The sequence below is a fragment of the Cygnus olor genome, chromosome 2 (genome assembly GCF_009769625.2).
Source record: "Cygnus olor isolate bCygOlo1 chromosome 2, bCygOlo1.pri.v2, whole genome shotgun sequence".
Taxonomy (NCBI): Eukaryota; Metazoa; Chordata; class Aves; order Anseriformes; family Anatidae; genus Cygnus; species Cygnus olor.
This window is the reverse complement of record NC_049170.1, coordinates 109,260,473-109,282,922: the sequence shown is the minus strand read 5'-3', so window position 1 is coordinate 109,282,922 and position 22,450 is coordinate 109,260,473. Positions and strand designations below refer to the sequence as shown.

The following is a 22,450-nucleotide window of genomic DNA, read 5'->3' as shown; positions in this document are numbered from 1 at the left end:
ACTTTAATTCAAGTCAAAGTAGACCTTCAGCTATGACTAAGAGTATATTTTGGTGTTCTTACAATAATGACTTGGTCCAAAGACCATGTGTATCAAAAACCTCCAACAAACTCCGAAGATTTCAGAAGGTTTGGATGATCCTAGATCTATCTGCAGCCTTTGATTTCAAATAAATATGATGTGTCCTCTATGAACGTCCTGCATCTTGAGATTTCAGTTTTATGGAGATTCAGTAGTATAACTGCTCAGCAGCCAAGCAGGTAGTTCTTGTTAATGCTTTTGGTTAATGGCATTTGTAGACTACACAGAAGTACTTGGAAAACATTCTCTTAAGATCTATGTATTTGTACTGTTGTTACACAGATTAGTTTGCCTTTTAGTATTTTGCTTTGTTTTTGTGCAGTGACTTGAAACGTGTTTGCTATAAAAAGGGTGTCCTCTGTACCTATATTTTTACTGATCTTGTATTTTTACTGAAAAAAAAATCCATATTCACTGAGGTGAGTTTAGACATTGTTTAATTGGTGACTTTCGGTGATACAAACTTACCATGTAACACGGGGTTCTGGCCAGCCAGCCACTGTACAGTGAAATTTGACATTTTGCTTTTCCCAGACAGTGTGAGAACGAGGCTTAATAATAAACTCAGGAGGATGTAAAAGTTTATCTTGATTCAGCTTTTTGTGGAATGCCTGAGTATCTTCTAGCTGGAAAAGAAACAACTCATCATAAACTTCTGCAGTTATAAGTGCAAACTATTGATTCTCAAAAGCATTTTTGTATTTTTTAAAAGCAGTAAGAAAGTATGGAAATTTAATTCTAAAATCCAGATAAGCACACTTATTGTATTTATCTCACTTGGACATGGAAAACAATGTTTTCATTTTCAAAAGATCTCTTTCCAAAATAGCTAGATTTGATTTTCCCAAATTTTCTCCTCTTAAAATGATCCCAGGTAAAATAATTTTCTACATTTAAGTTTGGGTTTTGGTGTACATGGTGAATGGTGAAATGGGCCTGAAACTTAGATGTCTTCTGTACTCCTCTAATGCAAAATCATGTATGCCTACAGCATCTCTGACAGATGTGCTCTCAAACCCTTCCTGCTGAGGGGAATCTTTCATCCTCCCAGGGTAACTGTTTCAACTGCTTGACTATTCACAGAGCTGGAAAAAAGGTTATTAGTATACTATAAATCTTGCTTTCTGCAAATTAAACTTTTTGCCCTAACTCTCATGTATATGGAGAATTACAGCTCCCTGCATTAAGGCTATTAAAAGAAGACAGCTTTTATAATCCTCTCAATCTTTAATAAAATGTGCAATACCAATATTACCTACATTTGTTGTTTCTTACTTCTGGATATGTTCTACTTGTCCTCGACATTCATTAAACGCTAACTATTCATTATCAGGGGCCCAACAGTTTCCAACACAATTAAATTACTGTCTCCTATGTTTTAATAAAAATACCTTTATTAATGCATTCTAGAAGGACATTTGTTTTTATACAACAGAATCTTGATTTTGACTGACATTTTATTATAACTATTATAACTCCCAGATCCTTCAGTACTTCTACCTAGCCAGGCGTTCCCCACTTTACACTTCTATGTGTAGTAATTTCCATTTATTATCAAATTTCACCTTCACTATTTCTCAATTTTTCAAGATGATTTTGCATTTTTAACCTTGTCCTTCAAAGTGTTTACACCCTTTCCAACCTCATCTCATGAGGATATTTTAGAAGCATATGGCCAATTCTTCTGCTCAGAACATTAATAAATCAGCTAAACAAAACAGATTTTCTTTTGATATATTCTCCCAGTTTGGTCATAATGTATTTGTAAGTACCCTCTGAATATTGTTTTTTAACAATTTGCACAACAATATCAAAGCTATATAAAATAGTTCCAGATGCTTTGACAGTTGCCTCCATCATTTACACATTGTGATTAAAACCTGGGGGTAAGCCCTTTGGACAAGCTTGTTCCCAGGCCATAAAATGCCAGATTTACCCCATCACTTCCTTATCAGCCAGTGCTGCCTAGAGACTGCCTTGTGGTTCAGGTTAAGGATGCTGCGCCATTCAAATAGGTGTGGGCACAAAAAAAAAGAGAATTCCCCTGCTCCATTCTCCCTCCCTGTCTCCCAGTATTACAGCAGAGTTCCTGATGCCTCTTTTCTTATCCACCTGACACCAAGATAAGAAGACTTTAAGTCACTGAAAATATATTAATTGCAAATACTTTGGTCTTTACTGACATTATTGAGATTGCCCATGGTGTAAATCAGGGCTCTGATGTGCGAGGCACTTGACAAACACCAAAGAAAGAAGACCCATGCTGTTTACAGCTTTGTGTTCATTTCTGCTCTTTTACCGTTTTCTTCAGGGCCACACGTTCAGCAGACTCCCGGATCGCTACTTTCCTTGATTTTTTCTCACGACGTTCCTCTTCAGAAGATGACTTGGCCACTTTGCTGACACTAACTCCTTCACCGGTTGCAAAAAGGTTCCTCCTGGCAACATATGCAGCACTCTCTTTAATTCTTTCTTCTTCTGTGTCTGTGATCCCACTGACGCTCACTTCACTGAAAGAAGGTTTAAAAAGTAGAATGCCATTGGAAAATGCTGAGAACGTATTTCACTTATTATTTTCTATCAAGTTAGCCAACCACAGTGGATGTAAAATGTCCAACAGCCTTTCATAACACATTTCTGCTTTGAGGATCATTACCTCTGGAACCATCTCATGTATTCAAAGCAGAAACTTCACTGTCTGAAGTTGTAGCCATTTTCAGTGTCTTTCTGTATAATCATGTCATGTACACTTTCCATTTGACATCTATCCTGCTGTGGTCCTGTATCTCCATTGCTATAGTGACGAGTGTCAAGCACGCCCACAGACCTGCCAGGCTTAAGTATCAGTTAGAGCTTTTGTAGCAAAAATACCAAAGGGGCGGGGGATAACTGTAGCTGTATTTTGTTGTATATTGTATATATTTGGTATATTTGTGATTTATACAAAAACAGAACATCACTGCATATCACAAAAGGTCTCTTTGTTATGGGAAAATTCAATCATTCAATGTGTGATTGATCTTCCATGTGTTTTCATAGAATCATAGAACAGCTTGGGTTGGAAGGGACCAAGAAGATCATCTTGTTCCAACCCCCTGCCATAGGTAGGGATGCCACCCACTAGACTAGGTTGGCCAAGGCCCCATCCAGCCTGGTCTTGAACACCTCCAGGGATGGGGCATCCACAGCTTCTCTGGGTAGCCTGTGCCAGTGCTTTACTACTCTTAGAGTGAAGAATTTCCTCCTAATGTCTAATCTAAATCTATCCTCTTTTAGTTTAAGACCATTCCCCCTTATCCGATCATTATCTACCTGAGTAAAGAGTCCTTCTCCATCCTTTTTATAAGTTCTCTTTAAGTACAGTAAAGCTGCAATGAGGTCTCCCCAGAGCCTTCTCTTCTTCAGGCTGAACAGCCCCAGCTCTTTCAGCCTGTCTTCATAGGAGAGGTGCTACAGCCCTCTGATCATCCTCGTGGTCCTCTGGACCTGCTCTAACAGATCCATTTCCCTCTTGTGCTGGGGGCCCCAGACCTGGATGCAGGACTCCAGGTGGGGCCTCATAAGGGCAGAGCAGAGGGGGACAATCACCTCCCTCCACCTGCTGGCCACCCCTCTGGTGATGCAGCCCAGGACACAGTTGGCCTTCTGGGCTGGCTCACGACAAACTTTTTGTCCACCGGAACCCCCAAGTCCTTCTCTGCAGGGCCGCTCCCAGTGAGTTCTTCTCCCAGTCTGTGCTCATGTCCAGGATTGCCCCAACCCAGGTGCAGCACCTTGCAGTTGGACTTGTTGAACCTCATTAGGTTCACATGGGCCCATTTCTCAAGCTTGTCCAAGTCCCTCTGGATGGCATCCCTTCCTTCTGCTGTATCAACTGCACTGCTTAGCTTAGAGTCATCTGTAAACTTGCTGAGGCTGCACTCAATCCCACTGTCTCTGTCACTGATAAAGATACTAAACAGTACCGGTCCCAGGACAGACCCCTGAAGGACACCACTCGTCACCAGCCTCCACCTGGACATGGAGCCATTGACTGCAACTCTGGGTGCAACCTTCAGCCAATTCCTTACCCACTGAATGGGCCACCCTTCAAATTCATCCCTCTCCAATTTGGAGATCAGGATGTCATGTGGGACCACGTCAAAGACCTTGCAGAAGTCCTTTCTTCACAAAGATAGTCTTCACAAAGATGATTAAGAATTTTCTTGAAGTATCTCCTTCAGGCTTTCTACAACACAGGATGCAAAGAAGTGGTACTCTCAATGGGTTCTATCCTGTCTTGAGAGGCATATGTGGAAATATGAGTGCAGTCATATTGTTTTGGCACTGTCAAGACATTATAGCTCCTATAGTAGTGCATACACAACGAGAATTCCTTGACCTAATTAGAAGCATTTATATCTTTTTGCTGAGTTTAGTTACTTTAGATTAACATTAGATGGCATAATGAAAAGAGGCTCTGAGTAAGTACTAGTTAAGTGCCATCTTGCAAACACTATACAGAAAGTAGCCTCTTATTTCCAGAATGCACTCAAACACAACCTCATTGTTTTGTCATAAAACACTTACTACTGCTACAAATCAAAATATTTTTTCTCTGTTTTCTCTAAGATTGCTAATGTTATGCATTTGATAGGACATCTCATCACTCAGGAAAATATGGATTCAAGCCCATAACTAACTATCCAACTCCTAATCTTTGGAGTATGATGTCAGTTCAGTGAGATGCAAGACAATCAAATGGTAGAATATGATGTAAACATAATTACACAAAAAATTCCTCAAAAGGCTAAAAAATTACTTAAAAGTTTCAAGCTTTGACTTCCCTCCTGTTCAAACTCTGCCTTGAACTTTCTGAGTCTCAGACTGCTTTTACAGGATGATCCTTAAAACTATCAATGGGATAATACACTTCACTTGTGCATATCAGCTCCCCACACAAATATCATCTAAGCTTCAGAGATACGACAGAGATTTCTGAAGACATCTTTGAAAACTCAGTTTAATGCATGTGAATGTAGCTATCTACATTCACTTTAAATGAGTCAGTGGCATTTTCATTCAAAGGCAAGCTGACATTATTTTCTCCTTGATTACAGTAGGTAAGATCTCAGCAACTTCACAATACGGACCCAATCCTCAAGGCATAAAGCATCATCTGGGAGCTGATGAATATCCTCAGTCTAATACAGGACTCAGCCTAGTTGTCTGCAGCAATGTTCCCTAGATGCTTTTGATCAACAGTATTAAATATTTAGATTTGTTAATCATTTTTTTCCTGTTATAATCTTCCAAGATCAAAGAGAAACAAGTCCTCTGAAATGATGAATGCATCAGAAGCTGCACAGAGTACCATTTAAGAATTGATTCTGCAGCCTTGTCTCATGGGTTTCAATAGGAAATACTTCTCAAACAGAAACAAGAGGATCAACCTCCAAATGGCACACATAAACAATTATTTAAAGAGTATCTGCCATCTGCAGTCCTTTGGCTTAGACTTATTAGTGGCTGCAAAGAGTCCCATGAGCCATATCCAGTATCTTTAGCACCTATGGTGTTAAATCTGGGTCCAGATATTTTGTTATCTGGAATACTGGCTGACTCTCCCTAATTTTATCTTGCAAGGATTAGGCTAGGTGCTTAAGGGGAAGAGTTATGAGCTGAATAATCTGAGTGAAAAAGTTTATACAGCAGAATCCAAGGGTCTGAAATAGAATCAAATCATGGAAAGGGTGACACTGTGCTGAAGGTCGTCCAGCAGCACGAGCAACAGCTCCGATGGACACACAGAGAGCTGACCTTTATAAATAACTATTCCTTGTAAAAGCTATCTGCCTATGGGAAGCCACACATCAGTTTCACAAGGGGAATTTGGGAATGACATCTAACATGCACATGATTCGATAGGCTTCAGCTGTTATCTTTCAAACAAAAATAAATATCTGACAGGAATGTGGCATTCAACTTCTGCAGCCTTGGCATGCACTCGTGAATGTGATGCCAATAGAAAAAAGACTAAATCAGGCACCCTGAAATGTTTCATGCCATGTTGAGTTGGGCACCCTAACAACTACCATATGCCTTTTTTAATACTTTTAAACTAATTACAAAAGATCTGTTTGGGTCATTTCAGTGGCACAAAAGCACAGAAAACTTTCTGAGTTGCCATGTGCAAAAAGTGATACTGATACCAACAACAGTAAGAAGATGAAGAATAGTGACTGAGATGTAAAAATCTGTTGGTATCCTTTAGTGTGGTATCCCAAAGCATCACACTGACACAACTCGATGATGTTACACACCATCACACTGAATTAGATATTACAGTATTCACTGAACAAAAAAGTGAAAAGAAAAAAAAGGGGGGGGGGGGGGGGGGGGGGCGTGATTTGTTAAGATCACAGGAGCCTGTATAAAATCTAAGATACTCATCCAGGAGTACTAGCCATCAGTTGGGATTCCCAGCTATTGACCAACGCTATAAATTTTACTTTTGTAGACTCTAGGCACAATAAAAAGGGAGCATATTTGTGTTTAAGGGCATGGGAGACAGATGGCAGAAACACTAGGTAAAGCACATAGGTAGTGAGAAACCTTGAAAATATGTTACTGCAAGCTTTGTGTGAGACGTATTTATGTATTTCTATCACAGTAGATATGGCTGGAACACCAAACAAATCCTTTAAAAATGCAACAGTGTGTGCTTCTGAAGGTTGGTGGGGTCAAAGAGCAGTGAATCTGTCACATAAATCTGTAAGGGGTGAGTAAATATTACTCCAGGATAGTGGAAGGGAAGGAATAAAAACCAAAACTGCTGGTCTCATCACAAAAACAGAATGCTCAGAAGGCAAAAGCAATGATGTCTCCCACTGGCAAGGTGGAACTCGGTCTCACATGAAGGCACAAGTGACATTGTTTACTGAGTGCTGACCAAGCAGCAGGCACAAGTTCACTCACTCACAAAAACAGCTTAGAAGTGTCCCATGAAAAATGTGTGGGGCAGAAGAAAGCCAAGTTGGAGAAAGGTTTCTGTTCAGATGCAGGTGGGCAAGAGATTTTTCTCCTGGGCTCCAATCAGAAGTCTGCTTTCCACACCACACCCTGGTATGGATCAACCTGAACAACTGGCTACACCTGACCTGTTGCAGACTCCTAATAAAATCGTTGTGCCACATCCAGAAAAGGGCAAGGGAGCCTCCTTGCTTGTGTGGCTTCTGGCTTCCACACAAAGTTCACATTCAGCTTTACTGAGGACAGTGCTGCAGTAAAACGTATTACATCAGTAATAACCATGCAATAAATACCACCAACACGTGAGATCAGCATGAATCATTATGGCGGATTTGAGAAATTACTTGGTTTCGTTCCAGGTTTTCCCTGTGCCAGGACAAAACATTAGCACATTGGTTCATCGTTTCTATGGTTAATGTGTGGTAGGAGACATTGGATTACAAGCCTTTAAACCACAAGAGTAAGCTAAATAATGCAGACAACATGTTTGTCCAGTTCCCAGTAAGCAGTGTTATAATTATATCATAGTTTCATAGAAAGTGGCCCTGGTGACGTGTTTGAAACAAAGACCAGACACCTGGATTCATTTGTCCTGGTTCTGGATGACTGACCTCCATGACGGACTTTCTGCCAGTCAGTTAACTTCTCTTTGTCTTTTTATCACTCATGTGAAGTGCAAACAATCACCTTCAGTTCCAGGAGTGTAAAAAAAAAAGATTAATGCAGTTGTTATTTTATAATTAGTTAATAAAATGTCAGAAGTAAAGCACCAAAAAAAAGGAAAATGGACATACCGTCCTGTGAATATAGGCACTGAGTAGTCTATGGCTTCATTTTCTTTGTCCTCAGATATCAAATTCTGTTTTGCTCTCTTTGCTTTGGGACTCATCTTATAGGATTGATCTTCAATCATTAAATTGGAATCTTTCAGTCTGCAATAAAAATCATATTGTTAAATTCAGGGGAAAAAAGCTGTTAAGAAACACTCCAACATAATATTAAAGTACTACATGTTTTTGCTCTCTGTTTAGTAAGAAAGAAAATATTGTCTTTAATAACCATGTCTTCAGAGTTATTAAACACATAACTAAATGCACTTTTGACAAAGGGACCATTACAAATATTACACTGATGCCCCTTGATATTAAATCTAAATACAGAGAATAAACAATATACCTGCACATGTCATTGCTTGGTTTGAGACTTGGAGAGTTTATGTACATAGTTTTGGTAGGTCTTGAAGTCACTGAGACCACCAAGTAATTCTGGAGATCGTGTCTGAACCGATGACCTCTACTTTCCCAAAATTTATAGTTCCCAAATTGTCTGGTCCCCAAACAAAATACTGTCAGTGGGCAAATATATTCAAGTTCATGATGCTTTTAAGTCTTCTTAGAGAAATTATAGGGCAGTGAATTGTCCAGTAACTGCTGTTTCCATTCCCACTGGTCTCCCATACTACCCCAAACTACTGAAAGCACAGAGCTGAGTGAAGTAATGTCATTTCACATTGCCCAGATAGGTGGAGAGTGAGTGGGAAGAAAGAAAAGCAAACCAAAAGAAAGACTTCTGGAAAACCTGGGAAAGACTCCCCAGCTAGTGGGGAGGACTTCTGATGAGTATGAAGCATATTTGAGGCAGTCATATTTGGGTTTATATTTAACATGGTTACAAATCATATTAACAGAACTCCAAATACCTCCCTCCTTTTCTCCAAATGCAATACTCCATCCTTAGCTGCCAGATTTATATCTTAGAGATGGAATATCCCCATTATCTGTCAGACTTTTACAAATCCCTGAATTGCCTATTCATCTCTGTCTCGGCATTGCCAAGGGAAATCATACATGAACCTGCTTTTGGACTGGAGCTTTGTTTGCATGACATAAGACAGCGGAGCAGAATTAAGGCCACTGTTTCTCAGCAAGGCTCCTGAGCCCAGACCTGGGCCATTCTCGCAGGGCTAACCTGCTCCCAGTCCCCTGGGTAGGGCTGGTGGACTAATAGCCAAACCTCATACTAGCACTGGGCCCCTGAGAATGTAAAGCATGTAGAATGTAATATTGAAGATAAATTCTTTACTGCCCCAGACAGCTGGGGAGGGACTCCAAAGAAGGCAGACACAGCTCTAGGGAAAGAAATCCAAGCAGAAAACACTTGGGAACAGCCCAGGCAGAGAAAAGCAAAAGGTTGCCCCCCTCCTGGGTTTGGCAATGATATGGTACAACCACTATGGTCAACCAGAAATGCATGGAGGCAACTCGTTGTCAAATAAATGGTGAGAAAAAGCAAAGCCATATTATTTATTTATTTGTTTGTTTGTTTGTTTATTTATTGCAGATGAACTGTGGTCTGTAAGGAGCTGCAGTCCTTTACTTGTTAGATGACTTTTATACCTGTCCTATTCCAAGATGGGGAAACCTGGAATTGTGAATCTGCCATCAGATTGCCTGGAGGCTTTAGGCTGAACCCTTTAGGAGACCACTTGGCTCCTGATCATTTCTAGATTGAGAAAGACCACAGTATCTTTTGGACTTCAGTTTAAATGTCAGGAATTTTTGATTTTCATGAAAGTAGATGAAATATGGTGAAAATCTCAGCTCAGGTGTTTTCAGAGTTGTTACATCCAAACCTGCTCATTATTCCTAAAGCAGAATTTGGCTATCTTGTCAGTTTGGTTTTCAGTTCAGGTCTAGATTCTGCACCTATACAGGGAATTAACGGGCAGCATACATAGCAGTTCCCATCGCTTTCTGCCAGGTCTTTTGTTGATGTCTCCTCTGCATGTTTTTTTCTTTCTTAGGCTCTGAGTTTTTTTATTGTTGTTTGTTTATTTTAATCAAACACTGCAAGTGGCTGAAGCTGAATAACTCATCTTCATTTTTTTCTGCCTACTACTGCTGGCATTAATTAAAATATCCCTCAAACCCTTCAGATTAATGCCAGGGATCTCCACCATAGCCTGAGAAACTGGGGTGGAATTAGGACTTTCTTGGAGGTATGATGAATAGGATAAAAATACCATACATGAACAGCTGATTCCCAGTAACTCCAGAGTTTTCTAAGCTGCATGTCTCTTGATCAAGGCATCTTTCCCTGCAGACATTTGATTATTTTCTGGATTACTACTCCTGGGTCCTTCATATTATTGCATGCTTTGGCTGGCATAGTGAACAGTCCTCATGTGTATGTGCTCAGAACCAGAAAAGCGCCTTTCTAGATATTTTTTCCTTTCTTCTTTTTTCAGCAGCTGCAGTGGGAGTCTTTGTGCTGTCTTCTAAGAGCAAGGGCTGCCTCCAGGTACTTTGTGGTGGTACAGAGCACTCAGCTATCAAAGCCACAGGTGATAGCTGCAAACTGAATAACAGATCCACATTGGTCCTGTAGTCGTCTGCTGGATTCAGGTTCTCTGACATGACACTGATCAATTTACTTCAGTTGTTGCTCTTCCAACAAGTTGATCTGGACTAAGCAAGACCCCTGTGAGCAGTGTTACATTGAGTAATGTCAAGGGTGCTTTTAGGCCAGTTTTCTACTCCAACAATAGTCAAGAACAGATTTAAAAAAAAAAAAAAGTTCATATAGAGAAATACTTTCCCTGATAAATCTTTAGTTTCAAGCAAAGATCTGAGGATGTCCTGAGTGAGAGGCTGAAATCATTGCTGTAGCAATATAGGTAAATGGCACTTTTTTTGAACCCGTTTTAAATTGTGATATTATGTATATGTGTATATATATATTTTTTTTTGCTGCTTACCTGCTTCTCTATGTGAAGAATAGTGGAAAAAAAATGTTCCTCGTTCATTCTCTGCAGATCTTTCACTATTTTATACATGGATATTACATTCTCACGTTTACCATCTTCCCAAGGTAAGAGCCCCAATACCTACACCTTCTCTAGGTGTCCTCCCACTACTGTTCTTGATGATCTCTGATCCTTTCCTGGTTGCTTCTTGGGATGGGATGGTAGGAACTGCAGCCGGTATTTCAGCTACAAGCGTACCTTGGATTAACACACTGACAGAATATGCTTTCTGTTTTGTTCTCACTTTCTCCCACAGCTGTTCCTAAGTTTCTAATTGGTTTGTGTCCACATCAGAGAACCCAGCTGGTGTTTTCAGAGGAGTATCCAGAGTAACTCCAAAATCTTTCAGAACTGGAGTGCATAAACCAAAAGCTGAGATGAATAAATTTGAAGTGGTAGAAAATGTTTCTCCTTTCCAAACCCTCCTTATGTTTGCATCTATTCAGGATGAGCTGTATGGAGGCTAGTGGAAGTGCATATTCAAATGGCCTCTTTGCACATGAAGACAAATTGGTCATTACTACTATCATGACATTTGATTCTGTTTTCCTTCTTTGTTATTACTGTTTCTTCTTGCGCAATACAAAAACCAAACCCTGCCTTACAACCATTATTTAGGTAGCCTAAGGGAGGACTCTGCTTTCTTGAACCAGATTCTAAAATCTTGCCCTTTATTTTAAAGTGTTCCAACCTTTTACCTGATATGTGGAACAGAATCTCCCCAGAGGAGAAGGAGCAGGATATCAGTGCTCTCTAGTTTCGCAGGGAGGAACAGTACCATGACCTTTTAGCAGCTTTCAGCCTCATTCGATCTGCCCAGCTAGCATATGTATATTTTTTTCCAGGTCAGATGCTATCTGTACTGCCTTATCAAGGTTGGTGACCCAAACTCAGTGTCCTCATTTCTTGATAAGTTTTCAGCATGTTAAAATATCAATGCCAACATTTTCTTAGTCTCTCATTAGAGTCACTGAATTTATGGAATGAAATGGGAGCTGGATGACTGCAAATGCTAAAGGCACAGGTATTGTCCTGAACAGCCTCTATCAGTGCTCCCTCTAGCCCAACAGAGGAACTAAATACAACATTGTACGGGGCCTGTGAAACTCACAAGCAGAGGTTTTGTTTTGATGTCCTATTCCCATATATATTCTCATTTATATCTTCAAGATATGAATAAACTTCAGTATGTTGGCACTGCCCTTGTTTCTGCATCTGAAGGGACAGGTTTCCTACCCTGCACAAAATGATCCTGAGCCCAGTGGAGGTAGAAATGTTTCCTAGGAGTGGACCACAATACCCTATTTCACAATTGTTCCACCCCAGCATGAAAAGGCATTTGTAAGCTCATTTACACCATTAGAAAATCATGCACCTTGTCCTTAGCATGCTTCTCTAAATGTTTCTCTCTTTCACTTAATTCCACCAGCAGAAAGGGATGCATGTGGTATACACCATAGCTGCAGCAGAGGAGGAGCTCCATTAGCCAAGAGGAATTTCTTAAGGTGTAGTTACAGCAGGGAAAAATTAAAAAGAAATGAAAGGCTTTTTGGCTTTTCACAAGAAAGCTCTTTAAAAACAGCTTCTAAAGTTGAGAAGCACTCTTTGGTGACTAAATTCATTTTAAGTTGCTGACAGATTTGTCAAGGGCTCAGGCAATATTGCTGGCAATAATCATGCTGTTCCCTCACATAGCTTCCACAACAAGTTTTTTAAAGGGGAATTGTTTCCACATGGCAAGTTGCATTAAATCAATTTCCATGCTTGGCTGTGATGTTTGGAAGCCTTCTCCTTAACCCTCACCTATAATAAACCAAAGGATGAGCAGTGCCAGCACGGAGGTCAAGATCATGGTCTTCTCATGTTTCTTAAAGTGTAATATTTATTCAGTCCTATCCTGTTCCCAGTTACGTTATTGCTCAGAAAAGCATTCACTCTTACTATCTGGCACTTCAATTAATTGCAAGTTAATAAGATGCCTCTCCTGTTTGCTAATTATGCTATGTCTTCTTTGCTATTTCTCCTGACCTGGATATAAATGTAAATACCCGAGCCAGAGCAATAACTTGTATTTTCTCTGTAAGCAAGCCTCTGGCCCATTTGGTGGCAGATAACCACCCTGTGACACAATTATCTTTGCTTGGGATTATCTGATGCTCTCACCCAGGAAAATTACACATGGAAAAGCAATGGAAGTTTGAACAAAGAACTTCAAAAAAAAAAAAAAAAGAGAAATGAAGATGAAGAAGAGATAAGGGACTTAATCCAGCACTCCAGTTTGACAGCTACGAGATTTGTCAGACCTGACTCAGAGCTTCTCAGAAGCACATGGAGAAGCCGTGGAAGAAGGCTGCTGCCTGGCTCTGCCATGGGAGTGGGTGGCAGAACCATACAGGGGGCACACAAACCCCACCAGCACACCCCGGCAGGACGGGACGGGGAGGAGGACGGGTGGCCACTACCACAGCTTTGGGACAGAGCTGCCAGCGGGCAGCTGGGCCTGCAAGCCCATCAGGATCCATGGGGTAGCAGCAAGCCATCACTCCTTCTGGCTCGGCTGGCAGTGGCCACATGGGCTGGTGGAGAGAGGGCTTGGTGTGAAGCGGCAGCCGTTGCATGATGAGACTTGCTTGCTTTTATGAGTCCAGGATTTTACAGCTTTGGCAAGTGGTAACCGACAGAGCTGAAAGCCTTCGCACTTGCTCTTAGTTTTGCCAGCTTTCATTTCTCTCCTCTTCTTCAAGCTGTCATGGGTTTGAAGAAAGCTTGAAATGCAAGGAACAGGCAGCCCGTCTCCAAATGGAGCCTTTTTTGTCGCTGCAGCTCCTTCAAGCTGTCCATGCTCTGGGCATGTTTTCCACTCAAGCAAGGCTCGAACATCAGAGAACTGGGATCAAACCAAGGTCTTGCAGGTTACCCAGCCCCGAGTCCTTCGCCACTGCTTTCCTGTGATAAATTCCTCACATAGCACTACCTGCATATCAATATTGCCTCTTCATGGATACTCATTTCTGTAAAGCGGCTACAGAAAAGGATGAGACACATTTTGCAGGAATAGTAAAGTTTAGCAGAAGCTACTTCAGATAGAAATAAGAGGTGGCTTGAATACGAGCTCAGTATTTGAATGGTATATTTTTCTCCTTGGGCTCAGCAAGGTTTATCCTCAAAAAAATATATCCACAAAACTATTAAACATAAATGTAGATATGATACTAAAATCCAGTGATATGCAATAATCAACTGTTACTTAAACAATTTTATCTGATTTTGGATTTGTGTGCACATTCAAGTTTCAGGCAACCACCGGTGCTCCAGGTCACCTAGATGCAGCATTTTGATTCAAGGCCTGTTCTACTTTGAAAATTGAAAGTGTTTGAAGACACTTTCATTTTTTCTGTTACACCATTTCTTTCGTAATGATGAAATCAGAAAGTCTTTGATTTGCCCCAATTCTTTTAGTAACACTTTTTGTCTCCTCATTATCCCTTGAAGTGTTTTGGGTTTTCGCGGGAAGATAGCATGAACGTGGGAAGAATTACTTTAAATTGCCACAATTAACAATATAGTCATGGTATTCTTCTACTTGTACCTCTTGCAAATTGCACCAAAATGGCCATTAAGCAGTTGCTTCAGAAACCAAATAAATACCAACGTTGAGGACATATTAACCATTAAATTATGTTAAATGTTGCCATTCAGAACCGTATTCTCTCGTGTATTAAATTTCATTCAAGAAAGGTTTAAATTGGTCGATCTAATCTCCCAAGTCCTTGTCTCCCATAGCAGCACTGAGTTTCTCCAATACAAAATCAGGATCACAGAGAGACATTGCAGCTGAGGCATTCTTATCTCTGGTTGCCAGGATAGTATGAGGTCTGTTGGCAACTCTTGTACTACAGAGTAGCTTGCAAATAGCACCAAATACACTGTTTCAAAACAAAAGCTATTATTATTATTATTATCATTATTATTATTATTATTATTATTATTATTAAAACATGTAGGAAATCTAGAAGTGTTTGAAGCTCTCTCCCAATACAATTTCAGTACATTAAACAATTCAGTTTCCTTTAGTATTGCTTTGCTGACATTGCCGTTCTTGGTGAGAAGACACGTTTCAGAAGAAACATCTGACACACCTGTGTCACTGAAGTGATGGTAAATGAGGCTAGGCAGCAATTATTTTTACAAGTATTTTTTTTGTAACTTCAAGCAACGTTCCCATTTATCAGAATATTTAAAGTTTTCTATGAGAATAGGGAGGCTTTGGGTTATGGTTAGCAGCAACACATAGGCACAGCTGTGCCACCACAGTGCAGGAACAATTTGGGAAGCCTTCCCCTACCTTACTCTCTCTAGAAACATAGTCCTCAGTCCCACCATCTCCAGTCTGCTTAATCAGCAGGTTACAAATGAGTCTCTTTTGCTACTCCATTCAGTGATTAATTATTTACACAACGGAAATGGTTTCAACAGGAAAAACAGGATATAATCTAGCCCAAGATAGTCAGGCACTCCAGTCATTCATTTGGGCTCTAATTGCCTGAAGTTCAAATTCATGAACAAACTCTGGCAAATAGAGACATGACCCTGAACTTCCTGAAAGCCAAGTGAAGGCTGTAATCACAAGGCATTATTTACTATGGTACAGGTAGTCTTTCATTCAGTGGTTTTGGCCAGGATTCCATCTTTATCCAAAATCCCTGGAGGCCATTTAGTTTTCAGAATTCAAGTTTTCCGGTGAACAAGCCTTGATTAGTTCTGCTAGTAATACTCTACATTTTATATTAATATAATGGAGAGCAGATGTTTTGGTCTATAATTTGTTTATTATTTCCTCCACTGCTAACAACTGATCTAATCTTACTTTAATGCTCCCCTAATTTCTGTTAATTTCTGAGATACATTAAAATAATGTGAGGTTATGGTATCTAAAACATTCTGCTAATGTATTGATTGAGCAATATTTACTTTCTTAAACAAAAATCATGGCAGTTTACCATAGCTGCTCTTCTATTGCAAGATGAACATTTCATGTACTCTTTGAAAATAGTATGCCTCAACCTATTTCCACAGTGAAATGTTCAATTTCTTGAATCACTCAGCACAAAAATGAAACATTTATTCCAAGGAATAATTGTTTAATGATATATGGGCATGTCAGCTCAAACTTAGGAGAACAGCTCCAAGTTCTTTTACTGCTCCAACGTGGCCAAATAAGAGCCAGCCCCAACCCAAAAGCTATCTATCTCAACATTGCGGATTAGCTTCAGCTCTCCTAGTATGGCAAAACCATTGGGTGGCTCATGGCCAGTCAGTTTGGAGAATGAATATACAACTCGTATCTGTCATCATTCAGCCACGTCAGCATTGCCAGTGCTGTTCTCATGCCAACCCAACCATCACACACGAGTTAGCCCAGCAAATATAGCTGACCAGAGTTCTTCCCAGTCTCAAAGCCAAGGAAAAACTCCAGGTCTGGAAAATATGTTAATACAAGTTACGGAGCTTGTTTGTGTTGAAGAACTGGAGAGTTTTACCATTGATTTCAATAAGAGATGGTTAGACATTTTTGTTTTGGAATATTGTTTCAAAGGTAGATGTACTTTTTGCCTTACCCAAGACTGTAGGCTTCAGATCCCAGCCTGTAGGCTGCAGCCAGTTTGTTGATTGATTCAGATCCATGACTATAGGCAGCTGAGCTCTTGCTGAGGGCTTCAGAGTCAAGACTATAGGCAGCAGATCTTTTACTTTGTGCAGCAGAGTGATCATAGGCTGTAGATCCATAGCTGTAGCCTGCTGACTCAAGGTCATAGGCTGAAGAGCCACGGCTGTATGCTGCTGAAGACTCAAGGCTGAAGTCTGCTGCAGAGGCATGGCGATAGGCTGCAGAGCCCCTAGCATAAGCTGTAGATCCTTGAGCATAGACAGCAGATTTGCTTTTGGTTTCCTTTTGGTACTGGCTTACAGTTGACTGCAGTGCTTTATGGCGATATGCACGGTCATAATGGTCATGGTGTCTTTGATAGAATGGTAAAGACATCATGAGTGCCTTCTGATTTTGTTTTTGCTGCACTCTTCTGATTGTAGATATAACAGGACTGTCTGAAAAAGATCAAACATAAAAACTAACATCAAAGAAACTTCAGAGCTAGCATACAATTAGTAAAGAACAAACTAACATGAAACTTAAACATTTAAAAATTAAGTGTAATAAATTTAGGGCTATAATTTATGATGTTTCTTAGACTTTAAGGTAGGCTCATATTTAAGTTTCAAGAAGTGCATATGTCATTCATTGGGAACAGAAATCTTTGCATTATTGTGTCTGATCATTTGTAGTTGATTTCCCTGTTCTTACTGCAAACTGTTGAAGTTTCATGTATTCACCTTTTCCAGTCATTACTGCCAGCTAATGAAATCTTGTGTTCAGCTTCTTCAGAGATACTGTAAATACTTTTGTTATATTACAAAAGACAGAATAAATTAATAAGGTATTTTAAAAGGCATGAGAGATTTCAAGAGGGCTATTCAGTATATACTTTATAATATGAGATAAAAATATATGAACATTTCATTCATTTTTGTAATCCAGTTTTCAAATTCAATTTAATTTATGGCTTAAGATTTTAATACTCAATTAAGAGCAGTAAGATTGTGAAGGACACCACTTTTTTTCTGTAAACATGCATTACATTGATTATTTTGTGTGTGTTTTTAACAGAGATTCATTTAAAGGGGCTTATCACAGTTTTACAGTTTAATAAGGAATACAGTCTGTATACAATAATTAAAATAACATAATGTTCATCAGTCTGAATGGCCTCTCTTCTTAACCTAGAAATATCATGTGGAAAATCATCATGAAAATTCCTCCAGATGGTATTCCTATCTAAGTTTTACTTTGCACAGTCATCAATAGATTATCTGGCAGTATTTCATAGTACGAAATTTGATCAGGAGAGAGGTAGTTCCCCTCTGAAAATGGGATGAGGGTTGAGCGCAGAAAGGATTTCCCTTTGTTTTCTCAGCTGGCAATCCAATCTTGTTTTGTTTTGTTATTATTAAAACTGACGTTTTCTTCTCTGGCATGCAAAGTTGCCTCTACCAATCAATCCCTCACGATAACCTTTCTTTTTCTTATCATTGGTCATTAGGCTTACAACGTGCCTAGGATTGTCCCTGAAGAGGTACATGATTATGAATAGAAATGAGCTACAGTGGGAGAATGTTGAGAAAAATTTGAAGATCCAAAACCAAGAGAGGTGTTTGCTATTGTTTTTTATATCAATCACAACAACAGGGAACTTGTTCTGCTTCTGGTTTTGTTCATGTTAATGAAACTACTTCTCTGATGATTTTATATAAAATACACTTACAAATCTGGAATGTAATCTTGATTCCATGAAAATCATTATTTTTTCACTGGTCTTTATGCTTTCAACATTTCAGTCTTTGGCTTTTTCTTTAGTATTTGTTCTGATAGCAAGCCAACAAATTGCAAACTATTCTCTTTGGTCACTGCTCAGGTGAACTGGACTAACGCTAATTATGAAGAAAAAAAGTTTCATCATATTTGTATTTCAGGGCTCACTCGAGGTCTGGGAACTGCTCTTTGCATGATAACAGAAGTGATCGCTCGCTTACAGAAATTCAACAGTAAAGTAAGAAAGTCATTCAGAAGTCTTTAAGTACGTAGAAGAAATTGATATCATGACCATAGTGAAACTATGACTTCCAGGAGACCAGTTTGTCCATTTGCTTTATTTCTACCTGAGGAAGGGAGGAATGGGAAAGAGTGATAGCCCACAGTCCTCTACGTTAAAAACTAAGGTTCCTTGCTAACTTCCTTATTTCTCCTGCTGGCTATTTTTTTCATGTAAGTCTAATGAACACAATTACCCTGTTTACTATCTTTATTTCTAATACCTATCAATATTTTTTGTTGTGATTATTTCACTTTGTTGACTTTGGAGATTTATTCTTCATTTTTCTTCATTACTTTCTCTCCCAGCTCCACGGAGCTAGTTTAGGGTTTGCAAGCCACTGTGATTTTTGTTGAGCAAAGTTAAGGTGTACAGATGAGTCATGTTTTACACACTGAAAGGGAAAGAGCATGAGAGCATCCCGTGTTCCTCTTGCAGAGTACTACAGTTGCCTCCCTTCATCTTCACCAGCTTTATTTGCAGCATTAGTGAGCTTTGTCATGGTTACAACAGCCACAATGCTAACACTCATTCAGTCCTATTGCTCAGGGATTTCCACAGCTCTCCGGGATTCAAATTAAGGAAGGTGACCCAAAAGTATAAAGCACTTTAGGTATTGTCCATTAAAGAGTTAAATGAGGCATTTCTATTTACGTCTTATCAGAGTGAAAGAACAAACTTAACCATTTAAGTCAGTATATGTAAAATGTGTTAAAGGCAACTTTTTTCATCCAAACACAAAAGCTGTGGGCCTCACTATGCTCAGGAGTAAGAGGAGGAGTATATGTTAGGAGTAAGAACTAAGTAAGGCAAGCTGAACAAGAAGTCACCTCTCTTGGTTCAAATCAAAGGCCAACTCTTACTCATGTAATGTAAGAGGAAACTCCTTTTATAAGTGTTTTATCACCCTGTGAGTTATATTTTGTTTTCCCTCTGAAACATCAAGGATTACTCACAGGTTAAGAGTCAGTTAGTTACACCAGTCTGACCAGTAGTGCTATGTTTTAGGGGATGACAAGAAATTCTGAACCTTACAAGGATTTTACTCCAACTTGGGGCACTGTCTGGTTATCTGACTGACTCCCATCTCTGGAGTTTTATAAAATCCATATTACCTGCACCTCCTTAGTTTGAGGCCATTCATCAGCCCCTTTTATTATGAGGGTAAAAATCCCTCTCAATATCTGTGTAGGTATATATATATATACGATCACAACTGTATAGCCTGGCCTAAAAATATAGTGGCCATAGCTAGATGAATATGCAGATTTTGGATCTACATGTTAGCAGCTGTTGAAATGAATTTTCAAAATGGCATCTGAGCAAACAGCCAGTTCTGTACTTGTCTGTAGGTTGTAAATGCACTTTAAAGGAAGTGATAGTATTAGCATTGCCTCTTGCACTATTTACTATCTAATTCTTTGAAGATCTACTTCATCAATCAATGAAAATAGTGAAGAAAAAAAAAAAAGAAAAAACAGAAACATAAGCTTACAAAAATTATAAGATTTCCTTCAGTTCAGTCAATGGTGTTTCATCTGCTTTACAAATCACAAGACGTCCTATGCAACTAGAAAATATTTAGATTATTTACACATTCTCTAATCCCAAAGGAAGTAGCACAACTAATTCCTCCTGTATCTCAGTAACCCATGCTTTGTTTGAGAGTACAATAAGAATATGCTGGGACAGTTGAGTTGCTAAGCGAACTCTCGTGCTACACTTTGTTTCACAGCTGAGCCTTTAGAGTTCTTCAGCTCCCATCTACAACTCCCTCAAATAACTGTTGAGCTGAGAAGATTAAAGGGAGCTACTATCAACTCGGCAGTACAGACTCTAATTAAAAATAGTTGAACACATAAAATCTTCCATCATAACGGAACACTTACCAGGGCCCAGAAGAACAACGGCAATTGGAATAGCTCTGAAATGGATGAACAACAGAAAAACACAGCAGCAATGAATGCAGCAAAGGGAGAGGTAGTCAGGACCAGGGGTAGGGACTGGACTTGAAGGTCCAGAACAAAAATAATGCCTGCAGTCAGTGGAATGTCAGAGCCCCAGTCCAGACCTTTTATGGCCAGGAGGGTGATAAATATAGCAGTGAAGAGGGAGAGAGACAGAGACAGATACCGATACCCTGTGCTATCTCTGTGCAAACACATGATGACAGCAGTGTCAGACTGAGCATTCTCCCTTTTAAATATCTTCCATAAAATCAGCATAAAATCAGCATGCCAATTTAAAATTATTTATAGAATTATTTCCTTAGTTAAATCAGATTTAGGAAACCAAACAATATGTCATGTCATGAACCAGAAAGTAGGAAATATCAGTCTCTATATTGACCTTTGCCATGGTACAAGAATATTAATGTTTTATGGATTCTTTTAATTTTTTTATGCCATGCCACAGTGCATGTAACAGATATGTTTCAGCTTAATGATAAACAACCTATTGAAGTAATTAGCAGCAAAACTCTATAAAGCCATACGATGCGTTACAGTTCAATAAAATGTACTTTCCTTGCTCTGTTGACAAGATGTAACATTTTTATCATCTTATTTAAATAAAATTCTAAATTAAGAATATGACCTCATGAGGCATTTAAGTAGATATAACCAATACAACTCTAAGACCCAACTCTGTGTTTCTGAATTAAATAGTATTATCTCTAGGGATAATTAAATGGGCTTGTCTTCTTTCACTTTGGTCACAACATTTTGGCACAGAAATGCACGTGACCCAATGTAATGGCTAAATATTGCATGAGAACAATTTTTGTCGTCTGGAATAGGGTTTAATATGTGGAACTATGCTGTGACTTCATTGTAAATAAATATTTTGCTCTGCAGAGTACATTTAACTTTCAATACAAATGGTTATTCCACTCTATCTTGCACATCTGCATTGGCAGGAATGTTAACTAAGTTCTGCTGTGGCCACTTCCACCACACCTACCACGCAACACAGCTGAAAGCTCACAAGATCTTCCTCTTCTGCTGTGGTCTGTTACATGGAACCACAGGCAGAAGGTCTGGATGAGACCAGCTGCCCCAGGCTTTTCTGAACCATGGCTCACTGGTATCCTCTTCCTCACCTCACCAGCCTTGAAAACACCTGAAACCTGTTTACCTTACTAGCTAGTTATTCCCTGGGCAGCTGCTACCTCCTGCCTTGTGCTGTGCCATGGAGTAAGTTCACACACTTCTTCATCTTCTGCATAGCAGCTGCTCACCTACATCAACCGTAAGGGCTTTCAGTCTTTGCTCCTAAGCCTAAGAAGGTATGGCCAGCAAAAAGTTGTACAACCATACAAACCGTGTCTTGGCTCAGGCAACTGGCTGGATGGAGAACTGGAACTCAGATATAACCTCTTCTTCCCCAGGTTTCTGTGCCAATGGCAGCTCCACTGATCTACAGAGTTTGGGCTATAATATATACTTTTAATTAGAGAAGGTGAGGGATTTGGTGAATGGACTCCTGAATTGTGTTACAGATTCCACACCTTCACAGCGGGTCATTTGCAGAGGCATATTAAAAGACTTAATGACATACTAATTTCTTTTGAAATTTTCAGAAAGAAATGTAGAGAAATTAAACCAATTAAGCATCTTGGTTCTTTCCTCTCATTGCAATAGAATTTGTATAGATCACAGGTGGGATATGAAAATCTAAATAACATTTTCAGTGTTTTTCCAGGTATAACAGCATTACCGAGTGCCATTTTTTAGATTCTGTGCAGATTTTGTTTATTATGTAAATAAAATTGAGATAGAGTACGGCGGCAAAATCTTTTAGGTTCTTTAAATACTCTGGCACTTAAATTTACACACTTTTATCTGGC

General features: G+C 39.4%; 1 protein-coding gene across 2 annotated transcripts in view; it reads right to left on the bottom strand.

Moving 5' to 3' along the window:
* MYOM1 (myomesin 1) overlaps positions 1–20,619 on the bottom strand; it is a 76,110-nt gene extending 55,491 nt beyond the window's left edge. For both annotated transcript variants that reach the window (XM_040550129.1, XM_040550128.1), the window contains exons 1-5: positions 20,493–20,619; positions 16,516–17,002; positions 7,887–8,024; positions 2,381–2,591; positions 550–707 (exon numbers count right to left, since the gene is read on the bottom strand). In XM_040550129.1, coding sequence (XP_040406063.1) covers positions 550–707; positions 2,381–2,591; positions 7,887–8,024; positions 16,516–16,943 — 935 coding nt within the window. In that variant the 5' untranslated portion in view covers positions 16,944–17,002; positions 20,493–20,619. The remainder of the gene's footprint in view (positions 1–549; positions 708–2,380; positions 2,592–7,886; positions 8,025–16,515; positions 17,003–20,492) is intronic.
* Between the last annotated feature and the right edge of the window lie 1,831 nt (positions 20,620–22,450).